Source organism: Rhinopithecus bieti, unplaced genomic scaffold, assembly GCF_001698545.2.
Source record: "Rhinopithecus bieti isolate Rb0 unplaced genomic scaffold, ASM169854v2 scaffold_11966, whole genome shotgun sequence".
In the NCBI taxonomy this organism is placed as follows: Eukaryota; Metazoa; Chordata; class Mammalia; order Primates; family Cercopithecidae; genus Rhinopithecus; species Rhinopithecus bieti.
In genome coordinates this window covers 1,714,543-1,738,996 of record NW_016807254.1, presented here as the reverse complement: position 1 = coordinate 1,738,996, position 24,454 = coordinate 1,714,543, and the positions used below count along the sequence as shown (strand labels likewise).

Below are 24,454 nucleotides of genomic sequence, written 5' to 3'. Positions count from 1 at the left end.
TAATACCACACATCTACAGCCATCTGATCTTTGACAAACCTGAGAAAAACAAGAAATGGGGAAAGGATTCCCTATTTAATAAATGGTGCTGGGAAAATTGGCTAGCCATAAGTAGAAAGCTGAAACTGGATCCCTTCCTTACTCCTCATAAAAAAATTAATTCAAGATGGATTAGAGACTTAAATGTTAGACCTAATATCATAAAAACCCTAGAAGAAAACCTAGGTAGTACCATTCAGGACATAGGCATGGGCAAGGACTTCAGGTCTAAAACACCAAAAGGAATGGCAACAAAAGCCAAAATTGACAAATGGGATCTAATTAAACTAAAGAGCTTCTGCACAGCAAAAGAAACTACCATCAGAGGCAACCTACAGAATGGGAGAACATTTTTGCAATCTACTCATCTGACAAACGGCTAATATCCAGAACCTACAAAGAACTCAAACAAATTTACAAGAAAAAAACAAACAACCCCATCAAAAAGTGGGCAAAAGATATGAACAGACATTTCTCAAAAGAAGACATTCACACAGCCAACAGACTGATGAAAAAATGCTCGTCATCACGGGCCATCAGAGAAATGCAAATCAAAACCACAATGAGATACCATCTCATACCAGTTAGAACGGCAATCATTAAAAAGTCAGGGAACAACAGGTGCTGGAGAGGATGTGGAGAAATAGGAACAGTTGTACACTGTTGGTGCGATTATAAACTAGTTCAACCATTGTGGAAAACAGTATGGCGATTCCTCAAGGATCTAGAACTACAAATACCATATGACCCAGCCATCCCATTACTGGGTATATACCCACAGGATTATAAATCACGCTGCTATAAAGACAAATGCTCATGTATGTTTACTGTGGCACTATTCACAATAGCTAAGACTTGGAATCAACCCAAATGTCCATCAGTGACAGACTGGATTCAGACAATGTGGCACATATACACCATGGAATACTATGCAGCCATAAAAAAGGATGAGTTCGTGTCCTTTGTAGGGACATGGATGCAGCTGGAAACCATCACTCTCAGCAAACTATCACAAGAACAGAAAACCAAACACTGCATGTTCTCACTCATAGGTGGGAACTGAACAATGAGATCACTTGGACACGGGAAGGGGAACATCACACACGGGGGCCTATTGTGGGGAGGGGGGAGGGGGGAGTGATGGCATTGGGAGTTATACCTGATGTAAATGACGAGTTGATGGGTGCTGGCGAGTTGATGGGTGCAGCACACCAACATGGCACAAGCATACATATGTAACAAACCTGCACGTTGTGCACATGTACCCTAGAACTTAAGGTATGATTTAAAAAAAAAAAGAAATTATGTTTGTTAAGACTATTTAATAACATCAGAAAATTACCCTAACAGCAACTGAAAATTTGGCACATATTTTTATGTAAACATAAAAAAGAGTAAGGTAACAATGAAATATATTAAAACATCAACAGTCTTCAGGTAGTAAGATTATGGGCATAATAAGCAAACAACAAAATCAGTTTTAAAACTGACACTAGCTATTAATGTTTTTACTATGGTACTCAATTTTTCAGTCTGATTCATAGTCAGCACTTTAAAGGGTTGTAGAGGAATAAATAGAATTATGGGTCCTTTATTCTAGTAATAAATGATTTGGTTACATACCTTCGTGTTAGTATCCTATCAGTGTTGTAACAAATTACTACAAACTTCGTGACTTTAAACAACATCCATTTATTAATATCTTATAGCTTCTATAGGTCATAAGTTCAAACACAGCATAGTTCAACTTAGTTCTCTGCTTAGGGGCACACAAGTTTAAAATCAAGGTGTCAGCAAGTTTGCAATCTCAGTCAGGCAGGCTACTGGCAGGGTCTCACACTGTCGCCCAGGCTGGAGGGCAGTGGCACGATCATGGCTCAACATAACCTTGAGCTCCTGGGCTCAATTGATCATCCCACCTCAGCTTCCAGATAGCTAGGACTATAGGTGCACACCACCATGCCTGGCTAATTAAAAAAAAAATTTTTTTTTGTAGAGACAGGGTCTTGCTATGTTGCCCAGGCTGGACTCAAATGCCTGGCCTCAAGTGATCCTCTCACTTTGGTCTCCCAAAGCACTGAGATTACAGGCATGATCCGCCTAGCCAAGCCAAAACTCAGTTATTTATGGTTATAGGACTGAGATCCTTGTTCCCCTGCAAGCTGACAGCTGGCACTTAACCTTAGCTCTAGAGGCCTCTCCCCAGTCTTTGCATGTGGCTCTGCATATCTTTTAAAATTGTATATATTTAAAATGCACAACAGTGATGTTTTGATATATTGTACATACACAGTGAAATAATCACCATCGTCAAATTAACATATCTATCTCCTCACACACTTCTCTCTCTCTCTCTGCATGTGTGTGTGTGTCCGTGGTCCTGAATATTTTAGAAGTAGCAATGGCTTGTCAAATTCTCCTCATGCTTGAAATCTGTTTTTCAGGGCTCATCTGATTACACTGGGCCTGTCTGAATAATTTCATCATTTTTACTGGTTCCACAGATTAGAGCATAGACATTCTTAGGGGTTTATTATTCTGTTTACCATACCATCTATTTCTGTTGAGGCTGAACTATATTGCCTTCTTATGACACCGGTTAGGACCAGTAATCCCATGAAATTGGAGATAAAAATTGGGGTTTTCCTAACTTGAGAAAATAATAGTTTTAAAGTCCGTATCTTGAACCTTGTACCAACATTCAAGTGATGAGTTGCAAGGTTTAGGGAAGAAGGAGAAGAAAGGGGATGATAATGATGATGATGATGATGATACTAAAATGGGGAGGCAAATAAAAATTTAGTTCCACATGATTAAGCACCACAGTAGCAAAACTTGATTATACTCGAAATCAAAATGCCAATTCATTAAAACTACCAGATTTTAGTGCCTGATGTGTGGGCATATCGTACCCTTCAAAATACCAGTTCTGAAAGTCTTAAACATTTAAAATCCAATGCAATCTTTTCCCAATCGTCAAAATATTATTAAATATTACTTTCAAATGCCTTTATAATGGTTTCACATTAGCATGTTAATGTTAATGACTTGAAGTACTGTTTCCTGAGTACTTTATGGCTGATAATAATTTTTCGGGCCAAATACCTTTTAACGGAACTTTAGAGGTTAAGCTAATTATGTAGTTTGAACAATTCCAAATGTTTTGAGAGAGAGAGAGAGAGAATGGGTACCAAGTGATCAGAACACAAACAAAACACTGAAAACAATTTTGTCAAAACCAGAGATTCTGAAACTGAATGAAAAATTTCTGACTGGAACCTAATGATTCATCAGACTCAAATACTGTTAACTTAAATATCTGAGTCTGATGAATCACTAGGTTCCAACTGGAAATTTTATCTAACTTCACATATCTGTATTTTTACTCAGATATGTGTAAAATAATAAAAACTAGGAGACAACTCAAAATCCTAATTATGAAAAATCAAAAGAACCAGAATTAGAAGTGAAGATTAAGTCAACAAATTTCTACCAACGATCAAAATTTAAATCTTCCAAACATAATCGTTATTCACATATTTAAAGATTTCAGGTATGAGATAGTTCAGTTTTGGACACAGACTACTGCAAGAGACTATTACTACCACTCGAAAAAAAAAAAAAAAAGTCATAATATTTTTTAAAGGTACCTAAGAGCTGAGTTGGTGAACCAACCAGGTAACCTGAATTCCAAAATGTGACAAGCCCCTGAGGACAGTGGCATACATACCAACTGCTTTACCTTTTGCAAGGCATGAAGAGAAGAGGTAGTAATCATGTAAGCATATAAGAAAAAAGAACTAAAATTTTACTGAATTCTTAAAGATTTCATATATAGAAATTGCAAGACATTTTGATAGAGAATAATCTGTAAAGTCCTTCCTAATAATAAAATAATTTAAAACAATGAATAGCTAACATTTAGCATGTGTTCACGAAATTTTAAGCATTGTATTAACACTAGTACCTATCATGCTTTATCAAATTAGACCTCACAACCTAGTAAGAAAGGGCTGTTCGTTTCCTTGCTTAACAGAAAAAACAGCACAGAGAGGTTAAGTAACTTGTCCAAGTTAACAGAGCTGGTGAATGGTAAAGCTGGGACTCAAAGAGAGGCATCTTCACTACAGAGCCTGGATCATAATTACATGTCTCTTCTCTAATCTAGACACAGTTTCTTAATGCAATTTAAATTGCTAATTAATGATTTATTTTGTTCAGTCTTCACAGGGAACAAATTAGAACATTCTCCCGTTTCTTTTAGATATATCAAGACAGAATGCTAAGTCATGTTTAATACAGAATTTAACACAAACTTTTTACCTTACAGATTATATTACCATTACTTGATTTAAGGGTAATATATGACTGTACTCTACATGGGAAAAGTGGAAAACATAGAGTAAATTTGAATCCGCTTGTTCTTGCCCCTATCTGCCTATCTTAGAGCATTAAATTGCAATGAATTAAAGATCTACCTAGTTCCAAGCATCATTCATTCATTTAGCAAATATTTACTGAACCCCTACTATTTGGTGAGCTCTGTTCAAGGGGCTGGGGATACAAAAATCCAAGCAAAGTCCCTGACCTTAAAAGGTCTAGTGGGAAGAAATAGGCAATTAAAAAAAAAAAAAATAGGGGGTGATAAGGGCTATGTAAACAGGTAGCTGCCACCACTACAGAGAATATTAGTTCTGGAAATAATTATTCATGATTAGTTTGGCTACACGTAACAGAAAAGTCCAATATACCTGAGACTTACACAATGCAGAATTTATTTCTCATATAAAAGAAGTCTTGAGATAGGTGGTTATGGCAAGTTATCAGATTATCAGAGGCCCAGGCCCCTTCTCTCTAGTCCACATCCTTAGCAGGTGGCTTTAATCCTTATGTTCCAGGACAGATGCTGGAACTTCAGGAATCCTATCATCATCTAGACAGCAGGATGGATAAACAAAGAAGGGTGGGCCTTCTTCCTTTTAAAGAGATGTAAGAAATGGCTGGGCACAGTGGCTCACGCCTGTAATCCCAGCACTTTGGGAGGCTGAGGTGGGCGGATCATCTGAGGTCGGGAGTTCGAGACCAGCCTGACCAACATGGAGAAACCCCTTCTCCACTAAAAATACAAAATGAGCCGGGCGTGGTGGCGCATATCTGTAATTCCAGCTACTCAGGAAGGCTGAGACAGGAGAATTGCTTGAACCCAGGAGGCGGAGGTTGCGGTGAGCCAAGGTTGCGCCATTGCACTCTAGCCTGGGCAACAAGAGTGAAACTTCGTCTCAAAAAATAAAAATAAAAATAACATCAATCAGAAAAAACAAGATACATCAGTAGCAATCACAATGCAGTTCTTTATGACCAGATAGCAACCTCTATGTACCTACTACACTCATCTTCAATGGATACAATTCCTTATGTTAAAAAGAATCGAATGTACCAATTTAAACTTGCATTTATTATGTTAAGGCAATAGTCATGATTAGAAGGAATGCAAAAAAAAATTATTCCCATATTAGGAAGATGAAGTATTTCTGTTACCGGGGCAAACTATTAAACTGATTTTCAAAACTGACAGGCTCTCCCTGAAGTCCTAGAGAGGATCTTGTGTTCACTAATTCAGATGTTGCAAGTATTCTAGTTCCCCAGGTAACTCCTAGTAAAACCAAGACTGAACAAAGATATTTCTCATCTTTAAATTTAGAATCATCTCATCGATTCCTATGTATGAGACCTATGTCTGAAGTGGGCTCTCCCAATTATTTTACACCTCAAAACTGTTTATTCTCATTATGCCATCTTAAATATTTTTGTTTATTCTTTCTCCTCCATTAGCTTACAGGCTCTCTCTGTTTTGTTCCCTTTCCTGAAGGAAACTATAATTTTTTGTGTCAAAAATATTTTCTCCTACGAGTTGCAATCTTAAGGGCAAGGATTTAGCTTCAAAGGAAGGCAAATGCTCTCTCCTTAGCCAAAGTAACATAAAGGTCACTTTTTGTAAAACATCAGGATATTGCATTTTAAAATGTTTTCCATACAACATTAGTTTAATGAACAGCTCAGCCTAGTATTCTGCACCTAGTTCCAATCAAAACCAAGTTGTGCACAGATCCCTTCTTTACACCAATCTCACCTTTCAAGAACAAGCTAAAAGTTCATTAATTCCTTCCTCAAGAGGCAGTTACTTTTCAAGCTAAGGACCAAGCTAAGGAACAAGCATATACCTGGGCAAGCAAAGTTTAATTTCACTATAGAGCAAATCATTTTTTCAAGGAAACCAGAGGGCGTGTCATACAGCATCACTGAATATTCTAATATGAGATGAAGCTGTTATGCTTCCTTATGAACTTTATAAATCTTCATTTTTATGAGGCTTAGAATTCATCCCCCTTCCCTCTTCCACTGTTTTCCCGGGGTCACAGTTGTGGTATAGTTTGCCCAATGGATTTCGCATGCTCATTGTACCTGGAATATGTCACGCTCTCTACTCCAACCGCCCCCTAACTCTTCTCAGCAGAGATAGGCTTAAAGCAGCTTGCTTTTAGGCGGCGACGCATACACACGTAGCCAGTTGAGCGACAGCAAGCAACCAAATGGCTTTGCTGGAGGCCCCCTGCGTTGCAGGGGTAAAGCCCGTTGCAAAATACAGTTCTTTCATTTATTCCCCTGTCAAGGCTGCAAGGGCATGCGCAGCCTTCCCACCACACAGGACCCGCTGGGGTCTCCGGCTACCCTAAAATTAAACCACTGTCTTTCGTTCCAAGTCGTGTTTAGCTGTTGTGCGTATTTTACAGATAAAGGAAGGATCCTGTCTACAGACCCAACTCTAAGGGCCGCCTTCTCCTCAACGGAGGAAGAAGCTTCCTGGCAAAGGGACGAACAGGTGCGACGCCCGCAGCCTCTCACCTGGCCGGCGGGCTGGGTTACCGTCCCCACTCAGCAGCTAGGGACGTGGGCCCCGCGGCGGCGGCCACTTGGGGTCTGCCGGGTCCCCTCGCTTTCCGCCTGCGCTCGGCCCTGGACCCCACACTCAAAAGTGCCTCACGCGTTCCGCCTTAGGCTCACTGTCCGATCTCGCCAGACAGCGTCTGGATGGGACCGGGAAACGGCGGCCGTCACAGCTGTTCAGGTTCTGGGATCCACGCTCAGAGACGACAGCGCTGGCGATCACCAGAAGGCCTGCCGGCTCCCGGGAAAGGAAAATCCGTCCACAGTCCAGCTGCTGACATTTCCCAGTCAGCCGTAGCGCCGCCCGCTTCCGCCTCCCCGCCTACCCCATGGGCCGACCAGTCCCGCTCCCGCGGGGGGTTGTGGGTATCTGGAAGGCGGGTAAAGCTGCAAGGGAAGGAAGTAAGGGCAAGCCCGTCGGACTACGAAACGGGACCGAAACTACAATTCCCAGCAGGCCGTGGGGCCTCAGAGTGCGGCCGCGAAGCAAAGCGGGCTGTAGAGTCTTGCGCGCGCGGTGGGGATGGAACGTTGCTAGACTTAGCGGGTCTGGCTTCTGGGGGTCCGAGCGGCACCCTCGGAGGCGCCGCGCGCCAAATCGGGAATCCGGGAGGCGAGCAGCTCTGCAATTAATGCACGTATTTTAAACTCCCGAGCCTGCGGACGCTATGCACAGGTAAACGGATTGCAAAAAGGGGAAGAGCATGAATGGACCCTCTTAATAATTCTTTTAGGCCGCGAATATCGCTACAGCCTAATATTGTTAGTAATGCTGTTAAGTGAATGGTTGCTTAGCCCCTTCTTGGGAAAAGTGTGAATGGATGAATGCCTTAGTGCAGGGATCAGCGTGCGGTTTTATTTGGCTTCCCTAATTGGGCTTTTCTGCCACCGTTTTCAATCAGTGTATGATTGCCCTGTCTCTCTCCTTGTCTGTTCGCTCCACTGGGAGAAATTCTTGAGGCCTTCTGCAGGATCGTAAGTCAAAAAGCCTTCTCGATTTGTTCTTTTCATTTCTTCATTTTCTTGGTAACTCTCCGCGGGCACGTAAAAAAATGCGATTCTGTTAGCTGCTGTGAAGGTTTTCCACAATGCATAAACTGCAGCTTCTTTAATGCCTTACTTGGAATTATTTATGGGTGTGTTTTCGAAAGGAACCGGGGGTATTATGCACTTCTGCAGGAAGCACCTCCAGGAGATTCCAGACCTGAGTAGCAACGTTGCCACCAGCTTCACGTGGGGATGGGATTCCAGCAAAACTTCTGAACTGCTGTCAGGCATGGGGGTCTCCGCCCTGGAGAAAGAGGAGCCCGACAGTGAGAACATCCCCCAGGAACTATTCTCAAACCTGGGCCACCCGGAGAGCCCCCCACGGAAACGGCTGAAGAGCAAAGGGAGTGAAAAAGACTTTGTGATTGTCCGCAGACCTAAGCTAAATCGAGAGAACTTTCCAGGTAAGGATATGAGGGTAAAAATGTAAGTTATGCAAAGGGTGGATTTAGCTATGTTGTTGGGAAACCTTTGTTCAGGGATCTTTACCATGGGTTCCTTTTAAGATTGCCTAATTCTGAAGCTATTTTTTCAACACAATAGGGCAAGTCGTCAAGTATGCAGGAATCTTGGTAGGTATATATGTGTGTGTGTGTGTGTGTGTGTATGTGTATATATGTGTGTGTGTGTGTGTGTGTGTGTTCTGGTGCATAATCACCTTGAAAATTTTAACCCATGAGAAGATATTCCTGCCTTTTTCCTTAGAAGAGAATCTGTCTTCCTAAAGGCCAGATCGGTGCCGCCAATTAATAGAAACATAAAGCAGTGGTCTTCTTGTAGGATTCTTTTGCTTTGTACCCCTGAGTAAGCTTTTTGCCTTAATTACTTAAGTTATTTATCAGTGGACTGCTGAAGTGAACGTTCACCTAAGTGGGAGAGACTTTTATCTCCCCAGGCCCACTCCCACTCCCATATTATCTTCTCTGGTGTGTTCTGTCTCCATTACTGCTGACACTATCTGTTTAATCACCCAACCCAAAAACTTGAGAGTCAGTCCGATTCCCACCGCCCCCAACATCCACTCATTCATTGCATCTTTCCCTCTTCTCTGGTAACTATTTCTCAAGTTCTTATCCTCTCTTGCCTGAACTATTGGAGCAGATTCATAATTCCAACCTTCTTCTCCCCAGATCTATCCCCCAGAACTAGAATGGATTGACTGAAAAACTATTTCTTCCCTCCTTAATAGCTCCCCATCCCCTAGTTTCTCAAGCAGGTGAATGAGTGCCTCCCAGAGTGAACCAGAACCCTGGAGTATGCAAAAGCCATAGGGTAAATAGGGCATTGACCTGGGGTTATCAGATTTTCTTACTGGTAAGCTATTTAAAACAGTAATGCAGCAAATATTTGCTGAGCACATACCATGTGCTAGGCAGTGTTCCAGGTGCTGGAGATACAGCAGTGGGCACAACATAAACATTTCTGCTCTCAGGGAGCATCCATTCTAGTGAGAGAATACAATAAACACAATAACTATTTTTATATAGTATGTTAGAAGGTGATAAGTGCTATGGCTGAAAACAAAAATAGAACAAGCCAAGAGGGAATGCAGGTCTTGGGGTGGGAAGATAGAGTATACTTTTAAACCAGGTATTGAGGGAAAGCCTCAACTGGACAGTGACCTTTAAGCAAAGACATAAAGGAGGCAAGGGAGTGTGCCATGCAGATATCTTGGAGAAAAGAGCTCCAAGCAGAAGGAATAGCCAATGCAAAGACCCTGGTGCATAAATGTGACACATTTGTTCCAGGAACAGGGAAGCCACATTCTAAGAGTAGAATGAGCAAAGGAGAGAGTTGGGAGAGATCAGGCTGGAGGTAATGTTGAGCAGAGTTGTGATGGGACCTGATTTAACCTTCTAAAAAGGACACACTGATGTGTTGAGACTCAACTGCGGGGGTGTCAAGGGTAGAAACTTAGGGTCTTTTTAAAATTTTCATATTTTCAAGACAGAGTCTTGCTCTGTCCCCCAGGCTGGAGTGCAGTGGCGTTCTCTTGGCTCACTGTCTTAACCTGGATTTGAGAGATTCTCCTGCCTCAGCCTCCTAAGTAACTGAGACTACAGGCATGCACCACCACACCCAGCAATTGTTTTGTTTTTTATAGAGTTGGGGGGGGTGGGTCTCACCATCTTGTCCAGGCGGGTCTCAAACTCCTGGACTCAGGCGATCCTCCAGCCTTGGCCTCCCAAAGTGCTGGGATTACAGGAATGAACCACCACACCTGGCCAAAGTTTGGAGTCTTGTTGGGGGTGAGGGTGGTCAGATTCCAGATATATTCCGACATTAAAGTCAACAGAATTTAGGAGGCTGTTGAAATCATTTGTAGAAGAGGTGATCAGAGTCTAAACTGAAATCAGGTAGGGGGTGATAGCGAAGAAGAAACAGATAAAAGATTTAAAGACGAAGTCTTGCAGACCCAAGGTAATTAAGTATATTCATAAATTCTCCCATCTGGTTTCTTTTGCAGAAGGGTTGATAGATTGGTGGTTTAGTTGGTTGGTTGGTTGCTTGCTTTGGCAACACATATACTAAAACTGGAATACAGAGATTAGCATGGCCCCTGCGCAGGATGACATGCAGATTCGTGATGCATTCCACTTTTTTAATTAAAAAAAAAAACAACACATTTGTTTATAGCCTTTTCTTTAGGAAAGAGAACTTTGCCCAATTTATGGTTTGGGAATATATATCAGGAGTTGGATTAATTAGAGAAGCAGTAGAGGGTCGTAGTGAAGTCAGTTCTGGGTTTGAATCCTCATTCTTGCATTTATCAGCCTTGGAAAGTTATTCGAGCTTTCTGTGCCTTAGTTCCTTTATCTGTGAAATGGAGTGCTGTAATAATACCCACTTCATAGGTCGTCGTGAAGATTAAACGAGAGTGACGTAAAACCCTTAGCATGCCACTGACACATAACAATAAATAAGACAACAAAATTCCTGACACCAATTTTGGAGCCTAGTGGACTTTTATCTTTTGTTTTTAATATTGTTAGTCTGACCCTATTAGTGTAAATTTTTTTTTCTTCAAAATTTAATGTTCACCGCTATTTTTTGTGTCTAGAAAGTAGCCCTAACAATTTGGTGCTTGACCAACCAAATGTGGCGAAAGATGCTTCCTGCTAAGATGAACAGATTTTTATTAACTTGTCCAGTGCCGATAGCTTTTGACATAGAGTGTGATTGCCAAATGCCCTTCCACAAGTGATTTTTTTTTTTAAGCAAGGTACTGTGGGAACAAGACAGAAGTTTCCGGAGTCTTTGCTATCTCCCAGGAATTTGGAAGTCAAGTTCAGGAGGAAATACAATAAAACATAAGAGCAGTTCACACACAGCAATGCATGGAGACTCATAGATTAGCGGCAGATGAATAGCTTAGGTAGGCAGTGAGTGCTGTAGGGGGCCAGGGGAATCCTGTGCCCAAATGACCCAAAGTGTCCCAGAGGCAGAGGCCTCCTGCGGTGATTCCCATTCAGGTGGATGTGGAAGATCTTCCTCCTTCCACTCAGCAAAAAAGAAGGTTCTGAGGAAAGAGAGGGATCTGAAAATGGTGTAATCAGTGTCTTGATTGTTAAAGCTGAGTTCAAAGGTATATATCTGAAGTGAGAGAGAAAGAATGGTGACTCTTATGTTTGTTACCTAAGGAGAGGCCCAGAGGGAAACCAATGTATGTGGACTTACATGCAACAGAGGTTGCTTAATTGGTATAGAGTGGGGAAGGGTGAACTCAGTGATGCAGGATGAGGGACAGCTGCTATAGAGGATTCCCAATGGGCCTTTGGAAGCCTGGGCCTCCAGTGGAGCTGGATTGTCATTCCAAGGAGTTTTGTCTGCAGTTGTCAGGACAGGTGGCTACTGGCTTTGCCAGGATTAGGGTAGAATAGGCCACACCTGCTGTACATAGATATCTGATGACTGGTTTTGGGCTGCGAGTTTTTGTTCTTTGCTAAGCAGTTTCTCCCTGCAGGCCCCAGTCCAGCCTTACATCTGGCAACTAAATCTTCTTCATCTGTTTATCTTGGAAGATGACAGCTCTGTGGCCAACCTGTACTAGAACAGGTCTGATTGGCCCTTGGAGTGAGTGTATGGAAAGAGTTGGGGAGGAAATGGCCCAGCAATGAGGTCAGTAACAGGCAGAAAGGGGACAATTGCATTTTATTTATGGTCATGAAATGCTTGTCCCCCACCCCACCCTTTAAACAGGTGACAGCCATGAAAATGGAGTTGAACTAATTTGTTGATCAGCTCTTCCATGACTCTTAAATGCTTGAAATTCCAGACCCTAAAGTGGTTGTCAGACTAGAGATACTAAAATTTAGTGTATATCAGAATCCCCACGGGAACTTGTTCAAAGTGCAAAATTCCTGAGATTCTGATCCGGGAAGTCCTGGCCTGAGCCTGGGAATCTGTGTCTTAATACCCTTAGGCAAGCATTTTTCTCCAACATTTTTTTAACCAGTAAGAAACATATTTTACATTGCAATCCTGGGTATGTATCTGAAACAGCAGTTTTACAAAACTATATTTCCCCTTACTAAGATATTTTCTATTCTGTTCTAGTTCATTCTTTAAAATATATGTACATATATGCTAGTCAAGCTCACTAAATTGATTTCATGACCTATGTGAGTCTCAGTCTACAGTTACTAAAGTCAGCACTGGAAGAGCCTTTATGGGATCTTCACCAGTCATCTTTCTTTGTTCCATAGCTTCCTTTCATTCATCCATTAAGCAAATATTTCTTGAGCACCATTCTAGGGATTGGGACTACAACACTGAGCTTAACAGGCAAGAGACCCTGCCTCATAGTGCTTATACACTGTTGCATATTTTTTCCAAATCCCAGCTCCTGTTGCTTCTTCATTACACACCCTACACCTCAGGGTTGAGCAAGTCTTTCATAGAAATAAAAGGTTGTGGAACTGAAAGGGTACATGGGGGAATCCTTGTTAAGTTTGGCTGTGTTTTGTTTTTTCAGTTTTGCCCACCTTAGCCAAAAAAACAAAAACACCCAAAGCTAGCATGGTCTCAAATATATTCTTTATGGTTTGTGGGAAGAGGAAGGAGAACTCATCTGGGATGGCACAATCTGTTTGTTGTTCCCCAGAAAGAAAGCATGGGGTATTGCTACTTAAAACAAGCCAGCAAAAGCAGTCATGAGGTGAGCACCCCCAACTCCCTGAAGAAAATGCACACACACACAAAAACAAGTATGAGTACCAGATCCTTAGTGCACATTTCTACAAGTATAATTTGATTATGCTTAAAGATCATCAATTTTTTAAGTCAAAAGTTTGATTATGATTAGGATTACTTTGAATTTTCAGCTTGAATCTGAGTGGAGTGGATTGATGAAATAAATATGTCAAGTAAGATGAGTTACCTACACTGCAAAGATGGAATGCACAGAAAACTCTCCAACAAGGCCCTCTTCCCAGAGAATTTCAGGAAGCATGGGAGGTGATAAGGTTACAGAAGTGGGAGGCTGGGTTTGCACCTGAGAGATAATTGGAAACAGTGGTAGGTGAGGGTGATTGTAGCAGGTTTGCTGGTTTGGCCCAGTTTTTGCCCTTTCCTGGCCCTGAAGTACATTTAACTGCTGTCCATGTCATTGAAGACTGGAGACCTTGGGCTCAGTAATTATATCTTTTAATGTGGGGCTGGTATGCAGCTGCAGCCTTGCTGGATTTAGCAGAGACAAGTGGAGAAAAGACCTCTGGATTTTTCCTTCCGCTCTCCGCAAACAGACCAGGCAGCCATGTCATCATGAATTCAGGAAACAGATGGCTAATGTTTTGAGAATTAAATATGGCAAGGAAAATTAGATTAAGCATATCACAGCCTGGATGCCTGTTACTAGAGCAGCTATTAAAGACAAACTTCTGCCTCATCTGCTGGGACAGCAGCCCATATCAGGCTGTGGCACCCCCACCCAGGGCCCCTAGGATTAGTGTCATTCTGTGGTCAGCTGAGTCAGAGCACTGGGTACTTGGCTGCTAGCTGAGTATGTGCGTTTTCTAGGCCCTTGCTCCTTCCATTTGGTGGTGAACCCATTGATATCATCTTTGTTTTATTTTCTCTCTCCTCTTCCACTCCCTAGCCCTGATTGATTTCTTTTTCCATATCAAGTCGGGTTTAATTCTCACCTTTTCAAAAATTGTACTCACAGCAGAGGAGAGCATAGAATGTTAGAACCCACTAGGATGGAAAGGGCATGATTTGAAGTCAGACCTGAGTTTGAATTCCCCCCCTGCCACTTGCTGATTGTGTGACCTTGTGTCTTTTGTCATAGTTGCATGTTCTCTTGAAGCCCCAGCCCCCATCTCCCAGAGACTACAGCTATACTGATAGAGGACATTCCCTTCTGCTCTGGGTTTTTGTCTTCAGCTTCATCCCCTCCATAGGCCAACAGTGCTGTGCACATAGTTGTTAATTGGTTAATAAAGGTTAACCAATCACACTAATAGAGAATTAGCACATTCATCATTTGTATGAAGAGGGCTAATAAATACATTTAGCAAATATTTGTAGCATCCTGTTATGTGCCAGGGATTGTGTTAGGTAATGGATGTGCAAATCTGGGCATGGGGCCTGTGGTGGTATCCTAGATGGGAATGCTTCTTTGAGCAGGTGCCATTTAAGCTGAAATCTGGAGGAGTTGGGAAGGTGAAGATGGAAGTTGCAACACAAAGTCCTCCAAACTTTGGAGTCTCACATGCAGTTCTTCATGGGTTAGGTCTACTGACCTCTGCATTGATCACTATGCCAGATTTTCCTTTAGCACTTTAATTACCTAGCTGCTATTGCTTTTTTAATTGGTCCTGATTTCTTATGTCTTCCTAATAGAAAGCACCAAGTTTGGTAATTTATTTCTCCTGCCCTGTACTTCATAGCAAGATTTTCTAATTTCCTTTCCCCAGCCATAATTTGTTGGTGCCCTATCTATAGCTCCTTGAAGCCAACCATTCCCTTACATGCCAAAGCTCTTGCCTACATGTAGATGAGCTTCCATGCCTGAGGACTTTCTCTGGGCAGGAATACTGGGGAGTCCCCAAATAGTGTAAACAGCAATTGATGGATTAATACCCCAGCACTCGTGACCTTGGATGAGACAGCTCTGGGATGGTTTACTGGAGTCCCCAGAAGATTTGAACCCCAGCTGCCCATGGGGTAATCTGCTTATTAGCCAACTCCAGGTTGGCTTTCTTCCCTTCCACCTCTGTCTTCTCCACTCTTTCTAGTGCTTCCTGGCATCACTTCCCAAATAAACTACTTGAAGTCAGAGCTTCAGAATCTGCTTCTGGGGGACCCAAACTTAGAGGGCAGATGTGGGGTTTTGGTAAGTCATACCATGCAGACCTTGTCCAATGTCTGCGCATGGGTGAAAATTCAGAGCAGCATTGTAAAGGTCATTGCATGAAGAAAACATGCAGACTTAATTGGGAAAGGAGAGGAATATAGAAAAGAAAGTTTTAATCCCTGCTGCATTATTTAATCTTTTCTTGTACCTCACTTACTCTTCACTGAACAATTTTGCGAGATAAATCTGTCAATTTCCTTTCCTGCAGGTAAAGAAACTGAGGGCAGAAAGATTAAGTAACTTGCCCAAGTTCACAGACTTGGGGTAACACAGCCAGGATTCCAATCAAAACTGCTGCTTTCTCAGTCCAGTAGTCCTCAGATGTGTTGAGGGGGCCAAGCACATGGTGTCAGTATGATTTTTACAGATTATAGTAAAATCTCAACGTATTAGATTCAAAATGGCTAAGTATGTTATTGAAGTATGGTTAAGCTCACTCTTCCATAGAGGCCATTTCCTCCAGGAAGGCTTCCCTAACCCCTGCACCATTCCCATGTTCTGCACAGCACCCTGATTCCTGCTGTAGCCCATCAGGATAGTTGATTGAAATTTCCTGTTGAATTGTTTGTATCTCTCGAACTCAGAGTATAATAAGGGTCAGGATTATACCTTACTTATCGTTGTGTCCCAAAACCTAGAACAGACCTCAATGTATATAGTACATAGTTAATATGTGAGTTTATGACTACACTTAGCCAAATATAGTTATGCCCAGTCAATTACTAGATTCTGATCTAGGTATGTAAGAGGCAGCAGAGGTCTGAGGGAGTTGGATTAATAGGAGAAAAACTTGAGAAAAGCCTGTCATTCAACTTCGTTTTCAATTTGGGGAGCAGGGCAAGAGCCTGGTTTGAGAACCTTTGTCCCCTGCCCATGTTGACTTTGAAGGAACTTTGTGGCTGTGATGAAACAGCTGCCACGTGGAGGAGCCTCCTCACAACCTCCAGCTGCCTCCCCGGATCAGCAGGGGTGATCTGCCTTCAGCTTTCTTCCCCTAGCTTTCAGGGCCTCAGTCAGTCCTTTAATTTTGTCCCCTGAAGGACAAGGGGTGAGGGGAACAGGCATTCATTGAACAACTGTGTATCTCCTACTCATTCTTGAAGAGAGGCCACTTCCTCCAGAAAGGCTTCCTTAACCTCTGTGCCGTTGCCGTAAGCTGCACAGCACCCCGAATCCTACTGTATCCCATCAGGATAGTTTACTGAAGTTTCCTGTTTGTTTCTCTATATCTGTCAACCTCTGAGCAGAATAAGGGTCAGGATTGTGCCTTATTTGTCATTGTATCCTTAAAACCTAGAATAGACCTCAGTATATAGTACATATTTTATAAATATGGTAGTGGATGAATGTATCAACTTTGTGCTAGTTCCTGAAAATACAAAAATTGTTAAAAAAAAAAAAAAAAAAGGGGGGGGGGAGTTTGGTCTCAAGAGCTTCTGGGGGTCTAGAGAGATGAGTAAGTAAATAATGAAATTATGGTACATAAGTGGCCTGTCCTTGTTGATGTCATGGGAGGCTTTCTGTAGGAACTGGGGCTTCCATTTGATTTTAAATGAATAGTAGTTGGAGGCGAACAAGCATGTGCAGAGGCATTGAGATATGACACAGAATGACTCATTGTAAGAATTACAGGTAGCTCCAAATGGCTGGAACACGTTTCTAGATAACGAACCTAGAAAAACTAGTTGGGACCTGGCTGAAAGCCTTTAACTTTGTACTAAGCATTGTGGACTTTAGCCTAAATACCTGGAGTGTACCACTGAAGAATTCTAACTGAGGGAAAGACATGATGGTTTAGAAAGACTGCCCAGGGCAGCAGGTGTTTGTCACACTCCTCGGTACTTTTCTCCCTCGTGTCCTCAAACCCCTTACACAGGGCCTGGTAGAAAGGCTATGCTCAGTAAAGACTGGCACCTTTAAATGCTAGTGGGAGGAGAGAGTATCACCAGAATTGTTGTAGAAGATCCATCAGAGGTGGAAAGCCTAGGAAGGCAGTCATGGAACTCATCTGACCATTTTTTGGGATTTCTTCATTGTGCATTTATTTCCTTCTTGGCAATTGTTATATTATCCTGACCTTGTGGGATTATTCTGTGTGTTCATATGTAAGAGTTTCATACTTGTTGAATATTTAGAGATTGCTTCTATGAAAGAAAACTGCTTTTCCTGCGTCCACCTTTCTCCTATTTTAAACACAGCAGCCAGAATGATCCTTTTTGAACTTACATGAGAGCCTGTCATTCCTGTGCTCAGAATCTTCTAGTGGCACTTCATTGAATTCGGTGTCAAAGCCAAAGGCCTTTATCATGACATAGGAAGCCTGCATGACCTGGCTGCTCTCTGATTTCTACCCACCCGCCTTGCTCACTCTGCTGCTCTACACTGGCCTCCTGGCTATGCCTCCAAACACACATGCTGTTCCTTGCATCCAGAACACATCCCAGATACTCACAGGGCTCACTCCCTCACTTTGTTGAAGGCTTTGCTTAGCGATCATCATCTCAGTACGGCCTTCTCTGACCACCATGTTCAAACCTAATAACATCTGCCCTGAACTCTCTGTTCTCTTCCTTGCCGTGTTTAATTTTTCTGCATAGCACAGATCAGTTTTACTATATCATATAATGTAATTATTTTTTGATGTGTGATTATCTGTTCCCTATTACTGGAATGAAGTCCCACGAAGATAGTGTCTTGGGTCTGATTTACTACTCCTTCCCAACACCTAAAATGATACCTGGCACCATAGTAGGAGCTCAGTAAATATTTGTTGAATTAAGAAATGACAGCACCCTTTTGTATTGCTCTTTTAGGTAAACTGCTTTTTGTAAACCTGAAAGAAAGTATTAGTCTGTTCTCATGCTGCTGATAAAGACATACCCAAGACTGGGTAATTCATAAAGGAAAGAAGTTTAATTGACTCACAGTTCAGCCTGGTTGAGGAGGCTTCAGGAAACTTACAAGCATGGCGGAAGGGGAAGCAAACATGTCCTTCTGCACATGGTGGCATCAAGAAGTACAGAGTGAAGGGGTTGGGGAAGCCCCTTATAAAATCATAAGATCTTGTGAGAACTCACTTATCACCAGAACAGCATCAAATTACAGGGGCGGTTATCACCAGGTAACCGTCCCCATAATTTGATTACCTCCCACTGGGTCCCTTCTGCAACACATGGAGATTATGGGAACTACAATTCAAGATGAGATTTGGGTGGGGACACAGCCAAACCATATCAGAAAGGGAAGAAGATTTATTTGCCTTTTAAATAAGGTCACCACTGAGTCCACATCAGAGAGAAACAAGGCCTTCCTTTGCACTCAGAAGCACCACAATATCTTATTGATGTCAATGAATTGACAATGTCATTGAATGACATTTGAGAGGGTGGGACTTGCTCTGCGCCACTGTTCATGCCCCAGCCTCCGATTGGCTGGCTAAAGCTGAAGGGAGGAAGAATAGGAAAAGTGTTGTTGGTTTTCTCTTTTTCATTTGCTGAGAGAGTGTGGTGGTCACTTCAGGGTACATAGACGATGGAATGGGGAATTTAGCACGAATGAAATTACTCATCACCACAATTATTTTTCTGTTCAACAGAAATTTTCAGACAAAATAATTGTGAGGATGAATAATTTCATTTGTGCTAAATTCCCCATTTAAGCTAAATGTTGTATATTCTTTATGTGATTGGAAAGACTCAGTAGACTTGGTAGGTTGAAAGAATGGTGATGGCAAACACTTGTTTTCCCTCCAAAGGTGTTTCATGGGACTCCCTTCCGGATGAGCTGCTCTTGGGGATCTTTTCCTGTCTGTGCCTCCCTGAGCTGCTAAAGGTCTCTGGTGTTTGTAAGAGGTGGTATCGCCTAGCGTAAGTATTTTTCACCCCTTTGGCATACGTAGGGGAGGAAAAGGAGAGGAAAGTTATTTATTTGTTTTGGTCTCATGAAACTAAAACCCAAGAAAAATAGAGCAGCACAAAGCAAACTAGGTATCTTTATATTTTTATTAATAAGTGTCCTCATTTCACAGTGGAAGAGGAATTTCCTGGAAGGGGTAAACTTACCAATGTCTGGAAACCTCTTTGCCCTGTATTCAGTGCAGCATGTGTTTATTAGATGCTGACTGTAGGCCAGGCGGTGTGCTTTAAGTGCGGAGGGAGTTACAGAGGTGCATGCAGATAGCGATTCCTCAGGCTGTTGGGCTGAGCAGTAAGCACAATGGGGAGAGGGAAGGCAGGCTTGGTGTTAGACCCGAGTGCACACCCAGCCTCTGCTGCTTACGCTCTGCATGACCTGAGCGAGTTACTTGACAATGCTGAGCTTCAGTCTTCCCATATGTAAATGGGGATAATGGTTATGAGGAGGAAACCATTGGTTATGAGGATGAAATGTGAAGATGCCGGTGTAATGCCTGACTCACAGACATGTTCCGCACAGAGTAACCATTGGTGGGGTTGTGCTTTTTTTTTTGGCAACACTTTTGACGTGTGGAAGGTGAGTTGCGTGTGGAAAGACTTGGTGAGTTGGAAAGGCAATACAGACCTGGAGCAAGAAAAAGGCTATGTTTATCAACCGGAACTTTTTACTGTCTTCATGCGTTCTCATCCCTATCCTACCCCCTGGTCATTCTTTGGTTTGTGTTTAAAGGCCATCCGTCTGGCTTCTCCCTCCACATACTTAGAACTCCCTGTGTGAGATAGCAGGAGGCTCTTGCCATCAAGGGTGTGCTGGTATTTACAGGTGTGGGTTGTTTGCTTATAAGAGCCGCAGAGAGGTTTGCACACCTGGAATGCTGGTGCAAGTGGCAGGCAAGTTTCACATACCCTCACCGTGCTCAAGGAACCCCACTTTGGTTTTCTTTTTCTGCCAGCTATGCATTTGTCCTCTTCTTGCAGAGTCTATTAATCCCATTTAAAAATTTTATTGTATATATTTAAGGTATATAGCATATTTTGTTATATGTATGTGAAATGGCTACTATAATCAAGTACATTAACATATTCATTATCTCACATAGTTACCCCTTTTTTATGGCAAAAGCACCTAAAATTTACTCTCTTAGCAAAAATTCTGACTACAATACAGTATTATCAACTCTAGTCCTCCTGTTGTACACTATATCTTGGGATGTGTTCATCCTGCATATCTGTGGCTTAGTATTGTTTGATCTACATCTCCCCTAGAGTCTGTTAAACTTCATTTCAGTTGTCATAAAAGTAATAACTGACATTTATTAAGCACTTGCTATGTGACAATGCAGTGTTTGCAGTTTAATCCTCTATATGATTTTAAGTGATGGTGTTTGTGTCATCTTAGCTTCAGAGATGAAGAAACTGCAGGGTCAGGAATAGTAGGTTGAGAGATAAGTGGAAAGGCAGGAATCTAAAGTCTGGCTAACTCCACAGTCATGACCATCATACCATATCTAGTTATGCTTGGCTTAGGGTTTAGGTAGCTCCCGAATTCATTTTTTCTGTGAGATGTTCATCTTCCTAAAAAATGTATATTATTTGGAAAGAAAACGAATTGTTCCAAAACTTTTCCCAGATTGTTATTGAATGCTGGTTAAGCTATAGTTTGCCTTCTTGCAAGAGGAAACATCAAGCATGAGATTCAAGACAACCAGAGCAGTGCTGATCTGGTGTTAATACCTTGGAGGCCAAAATGGATTTCTGTCTGGTCAGGAAGGTACAAAGTGTGCCACTCTCTTAAGGATATCTTACCTACAGTCCACCTTTTTATTGATAGACGTCAAATCACATACTGACAATTTTTTTATGATGAAATTATTTCATAACTTTGGCCAGTGGTCCACTTATTTCAAGCACTATTAGAAAATTCTAGTACACCTAAGCATTTAAAATGTTCCTTCATGTGCTTGTCATTTTATTTTTTTAAATTGAATTCAACTATGGGTATTAAAACCCTCTTATTGTGGTATTAAGTACCTTTTTTGAACGTCCCTTTTGTTTTAGAAACACCACCTATAATCTAAGTTACATTTTTCCCTTATTTCACATTAGTTCATACACACACATATATACACATACATATACACATGTGTATGTTTTAAGCTTAAAGATATTATAAGGCACAGCTAAACTATGACTATTCCTATTGGATATCTATGACAGCCTTATTTCATAATAAAATGCTAACTTTCCTTCCTTTAGTAATAGTTCCATGTTGCTATAGTAATCATGGCAATTGCTTAACAAAAGTGGCAAATAGGATCTTCTAAGAAGTTTTGAATCTATTTGCCTAGTAATATAATAATTAATTGATTTGAGCAATCATTTTTTAAATTGTCAACTTGAATGCTGGAATATGATTCTCTGGTTCTAGATCACGGTAGTGCTAATGTTCACATTGAACCATCTAAATTGGAAGTATATAGAAAGAGAAAGATGGAAGCTTATCCCTGGTGAGATCAAGAAAAACTCTAATGCCTTAAAATCATAGCTAATTGTATAGTTGATTTAAAAACAAAGGTTCATTTAGAATGTGCTTCAAGGGGATTTAGCAGCAGTGTTTTCCTTGTTAGTAATATTGTTGAGGGCTTCCAGCATTTAGTGTGACCTGACTGGCCAAATTAAGCATCTCCTCTTTTCTAGGTCTGATGAGTCTCTGTGGCAGACCTTAGACCTCACAGGTAAAAATCTGCACCCGGATGTGACTGGTCGGTTGCTGTCTCAAGGGGTGATTGCCTTCCGCTGCCCACGATCATTTATGGACCAACCATTGGCTGAACATTTCAGGTAAAGATGAAGAATCCCTGGAAAAGACTATTTCTGAATTTCGAGGTAGAAACAGATCAAAGCTTTCTTTCTCTTTCTTTGTCTTTCTTTGCCTTTCTCTTTCTCTTTCTTTCTTTCTTTTTCTCTTTCTTCAGCCTTGTAGCCTATGGTAGGTTATCTGTGCAGTGTGAGATGTTAATTCCGTACTTTGCTATGGGGCCTTTGTGCTGAAAGCTAGCATAGATTTCAATGACACTGTTCCCATTTCACTCAGGGTTACTGTTAGTCTCTTCCCAGGGTGAAAGAAGCACATTTATCTTCTCAAGTCCTCAGCTGATGAGGACTGTGAGTCCCGCAAGGCAGGCACAAGTAAAGTACTCACCAGCAGATGCAAGGGTGCCCAGTAACTTCCACACCGCCCATTTCTTATCAATAAAAAAAGTGAGGAGTCTATTCATATTTGTAGCTTGGGGTTTATGATTTTTGTCGTAGAGAAATTTGGAACCTGAAAAAAATGCCCTCTTTTTGTTTGTTTTGTAGAATAATTTGAAAAAGAATTTTCTGTTACTGGTAATTTTGCAATACTAAGGTTACTGCTATCACATACTTGAGTGGAATAACTAGGTACTCAACAGAAAAATAAGCTGAAGATAGCAGAGCTAAAGACGAAACATGTCTCTTGACTCCAATACTTTTTCCCTTCTTTCTGTAGTCAGAATCACCTCTCCCACTGCTTTTTATCCTGTTCCTCTTGTGGCTGTTCCTTCTCAGTCTCCTTCACACATGTGATTTCCTTTGTTCACTCCAGGGTTGGTTCCTGGCTGCCACCTTTTTCACATCCAAATGCTGTCTTTGGACAAGCTGTGTCCTATATACCCACATTTATGCCCAGGACTCTCAGTTCCTCATCTATAGCTTGGCCCTCCCTTTCAAACTCCCAAATTTCTAATTACTTAAAAACTTCTGTACCTGAATTTCTTACGAGTACTTCAATATTAGCATAACTAATATTAAATTTGGCCTCCCCCCCTTTTTTTTTTTTGAGATGGAGTCTTGCTCTGTCACCGAGGCTAGAGTGCAGTGGCGCGATCTTGGCTCACTGCAACCTCCACTTGCTGGGTTCAAGCAATTCTCCTGCCTCAGCCTCTCAAGCACTGACTTGACTGCAGTGCTTGGACTGCAGGCGCGCATCACCGTGCTCAACTAATTTTTCATATTTTTAGTAGAGATTGGGTTTCACCATGCTGGCCAGGGTGGTCTCGAACTCCTGACCTTGTGATCTGCCCAACTCAGCCTCTCAAAGTGTTGGGATTACAGGCGTGAGCTACTGCGCCCGGCCTGGTCTCCCTTTAAAACGTGCTCTTCCACTATCTTCCCTGTTCCATTGTTGCTCACCCATTCACCCCTGCTAGAAACCAGGAGCCGTTATAGTCTTAATCTCCTTGTCACCCACGTCCGGCTCATTGTTGTGATGCCCACTCATTATTTTCTAAGTGGGACTATATTAGCAGCAACATCTGTACTTGGCAAAAATCCTCTTGAATTTTAAAATGAATGAAGATGGGAATACACTAGTAGCAATTTGTTTTATGACCCTATAGTTAATGCTTGAAGTATGTATTTAGAGTCTTGTTTGTGATTGACTGCTCATTTGGGGAGACGAAGGGATCTGATTTGATCTGGATGTACCTGTGAGAGCCACCTATGGAGCCCCTTTTTTCTCTCCGTGTTTAGCCCTTTTCGTGTGCAGCACATGGACCTGTCGAACTCGGTTATAGAAGTGTCCACCCTCCAAGGCATACTGTCTCAGTGTTCCAAGTTGCAGAATCTAAGCCTGGAAGGCCTGCGGCTTTCGGATCCCATTGTCAAGTGAGTGGCAGCCAGAGTGTCACAAAGGCAGTTGTTTTATGTGTATGAATTTTTTTCCCTGTATATATATAACTGGGGTGCCCTTCTAGCCATATCCAGGTGGATACAGAAAATTTCTAGTGCAGGGCTCTTGCTTCTGCAAAACTTTTCAGGACTCACTGAAGCAACAGAAGCTTGAATGCTAACTGTATGCCAGGCCCTGTGCTAGTTTCTAGAGATACAAGGATGAACAGTGCATGTGTATTATTTGGAAGAAAAGGAATGCTCCAAAACTTTTCCCACATTGTTAGTGAATGCTGGTTAAGCTATAGTTTACCTTCTTGCAAGAGGAAACATCGAGCAAGACATGTCTGTTTCCTCTTGCAAGAAGGTAAACTATTTATGAGCAAGACAGATAATTACCATGCTAGTGTGTTTATTAAATATTTCGGTGAATATGTGGCAACACGCGAGGAGCCGCCTT

General features: G+C 41.8%; 2 protein-coding genes across 4 annotated transcripts in view; one reads left to right on the top strand and one right to left on the bottom strand.

Annotated features, from left to right (window-relative positions):
- The window catches only part of LMBRD2 (LMBR1 domain containing 2), a 62,832-nt gene extending 55,472 nt beyond the window's left edge, over positions 1 to 7,360 (bottom strand). The window contains exon 1 of the mRNA XM_017880726.1: positions 6,943 to 7,360. The gene's annotated coding sequence lies outside the window, so the exon portion shown is untranslated. The remainder of the gene's footprint in view (positions 1 to 6,942) is intronic.
- A 15-nt stretch (positions 7,361 to 7,375) lies between these two features.
- SKP2 (S-phase kinase associated protein 2) overlaps positions 7,376 to 24,454 on the top strand; it is a 36,759-nt gene continuing 19,680 nt past the window's right edge. For 2 of the 3 annotated variants that reach the window (XR_001887123.1, XM_017880724.1), the window contains exons 1-5: positions 7,671 to 7,959; positions 8,164 to 8,435; positions 19,143 to 19,254; positions 22,000 to 22,143; positions 23,857 to 23,991. Coding sequence is in view for 2 of the 3 variants with exons in the window: in XM_017880724.1 (XP_017736213.1) it covers positions 7,802 to 7,959; positions 8,164 to 8,435; positions 19,143 to 19,254; positions 22,000 to 22,143; positions 23,857 to 23,991 (821 nt within the window). In the remaining variant the exon portion in view is untranslated. The other variant, XM_017880725.1, reaches the window with a different exon arrangement.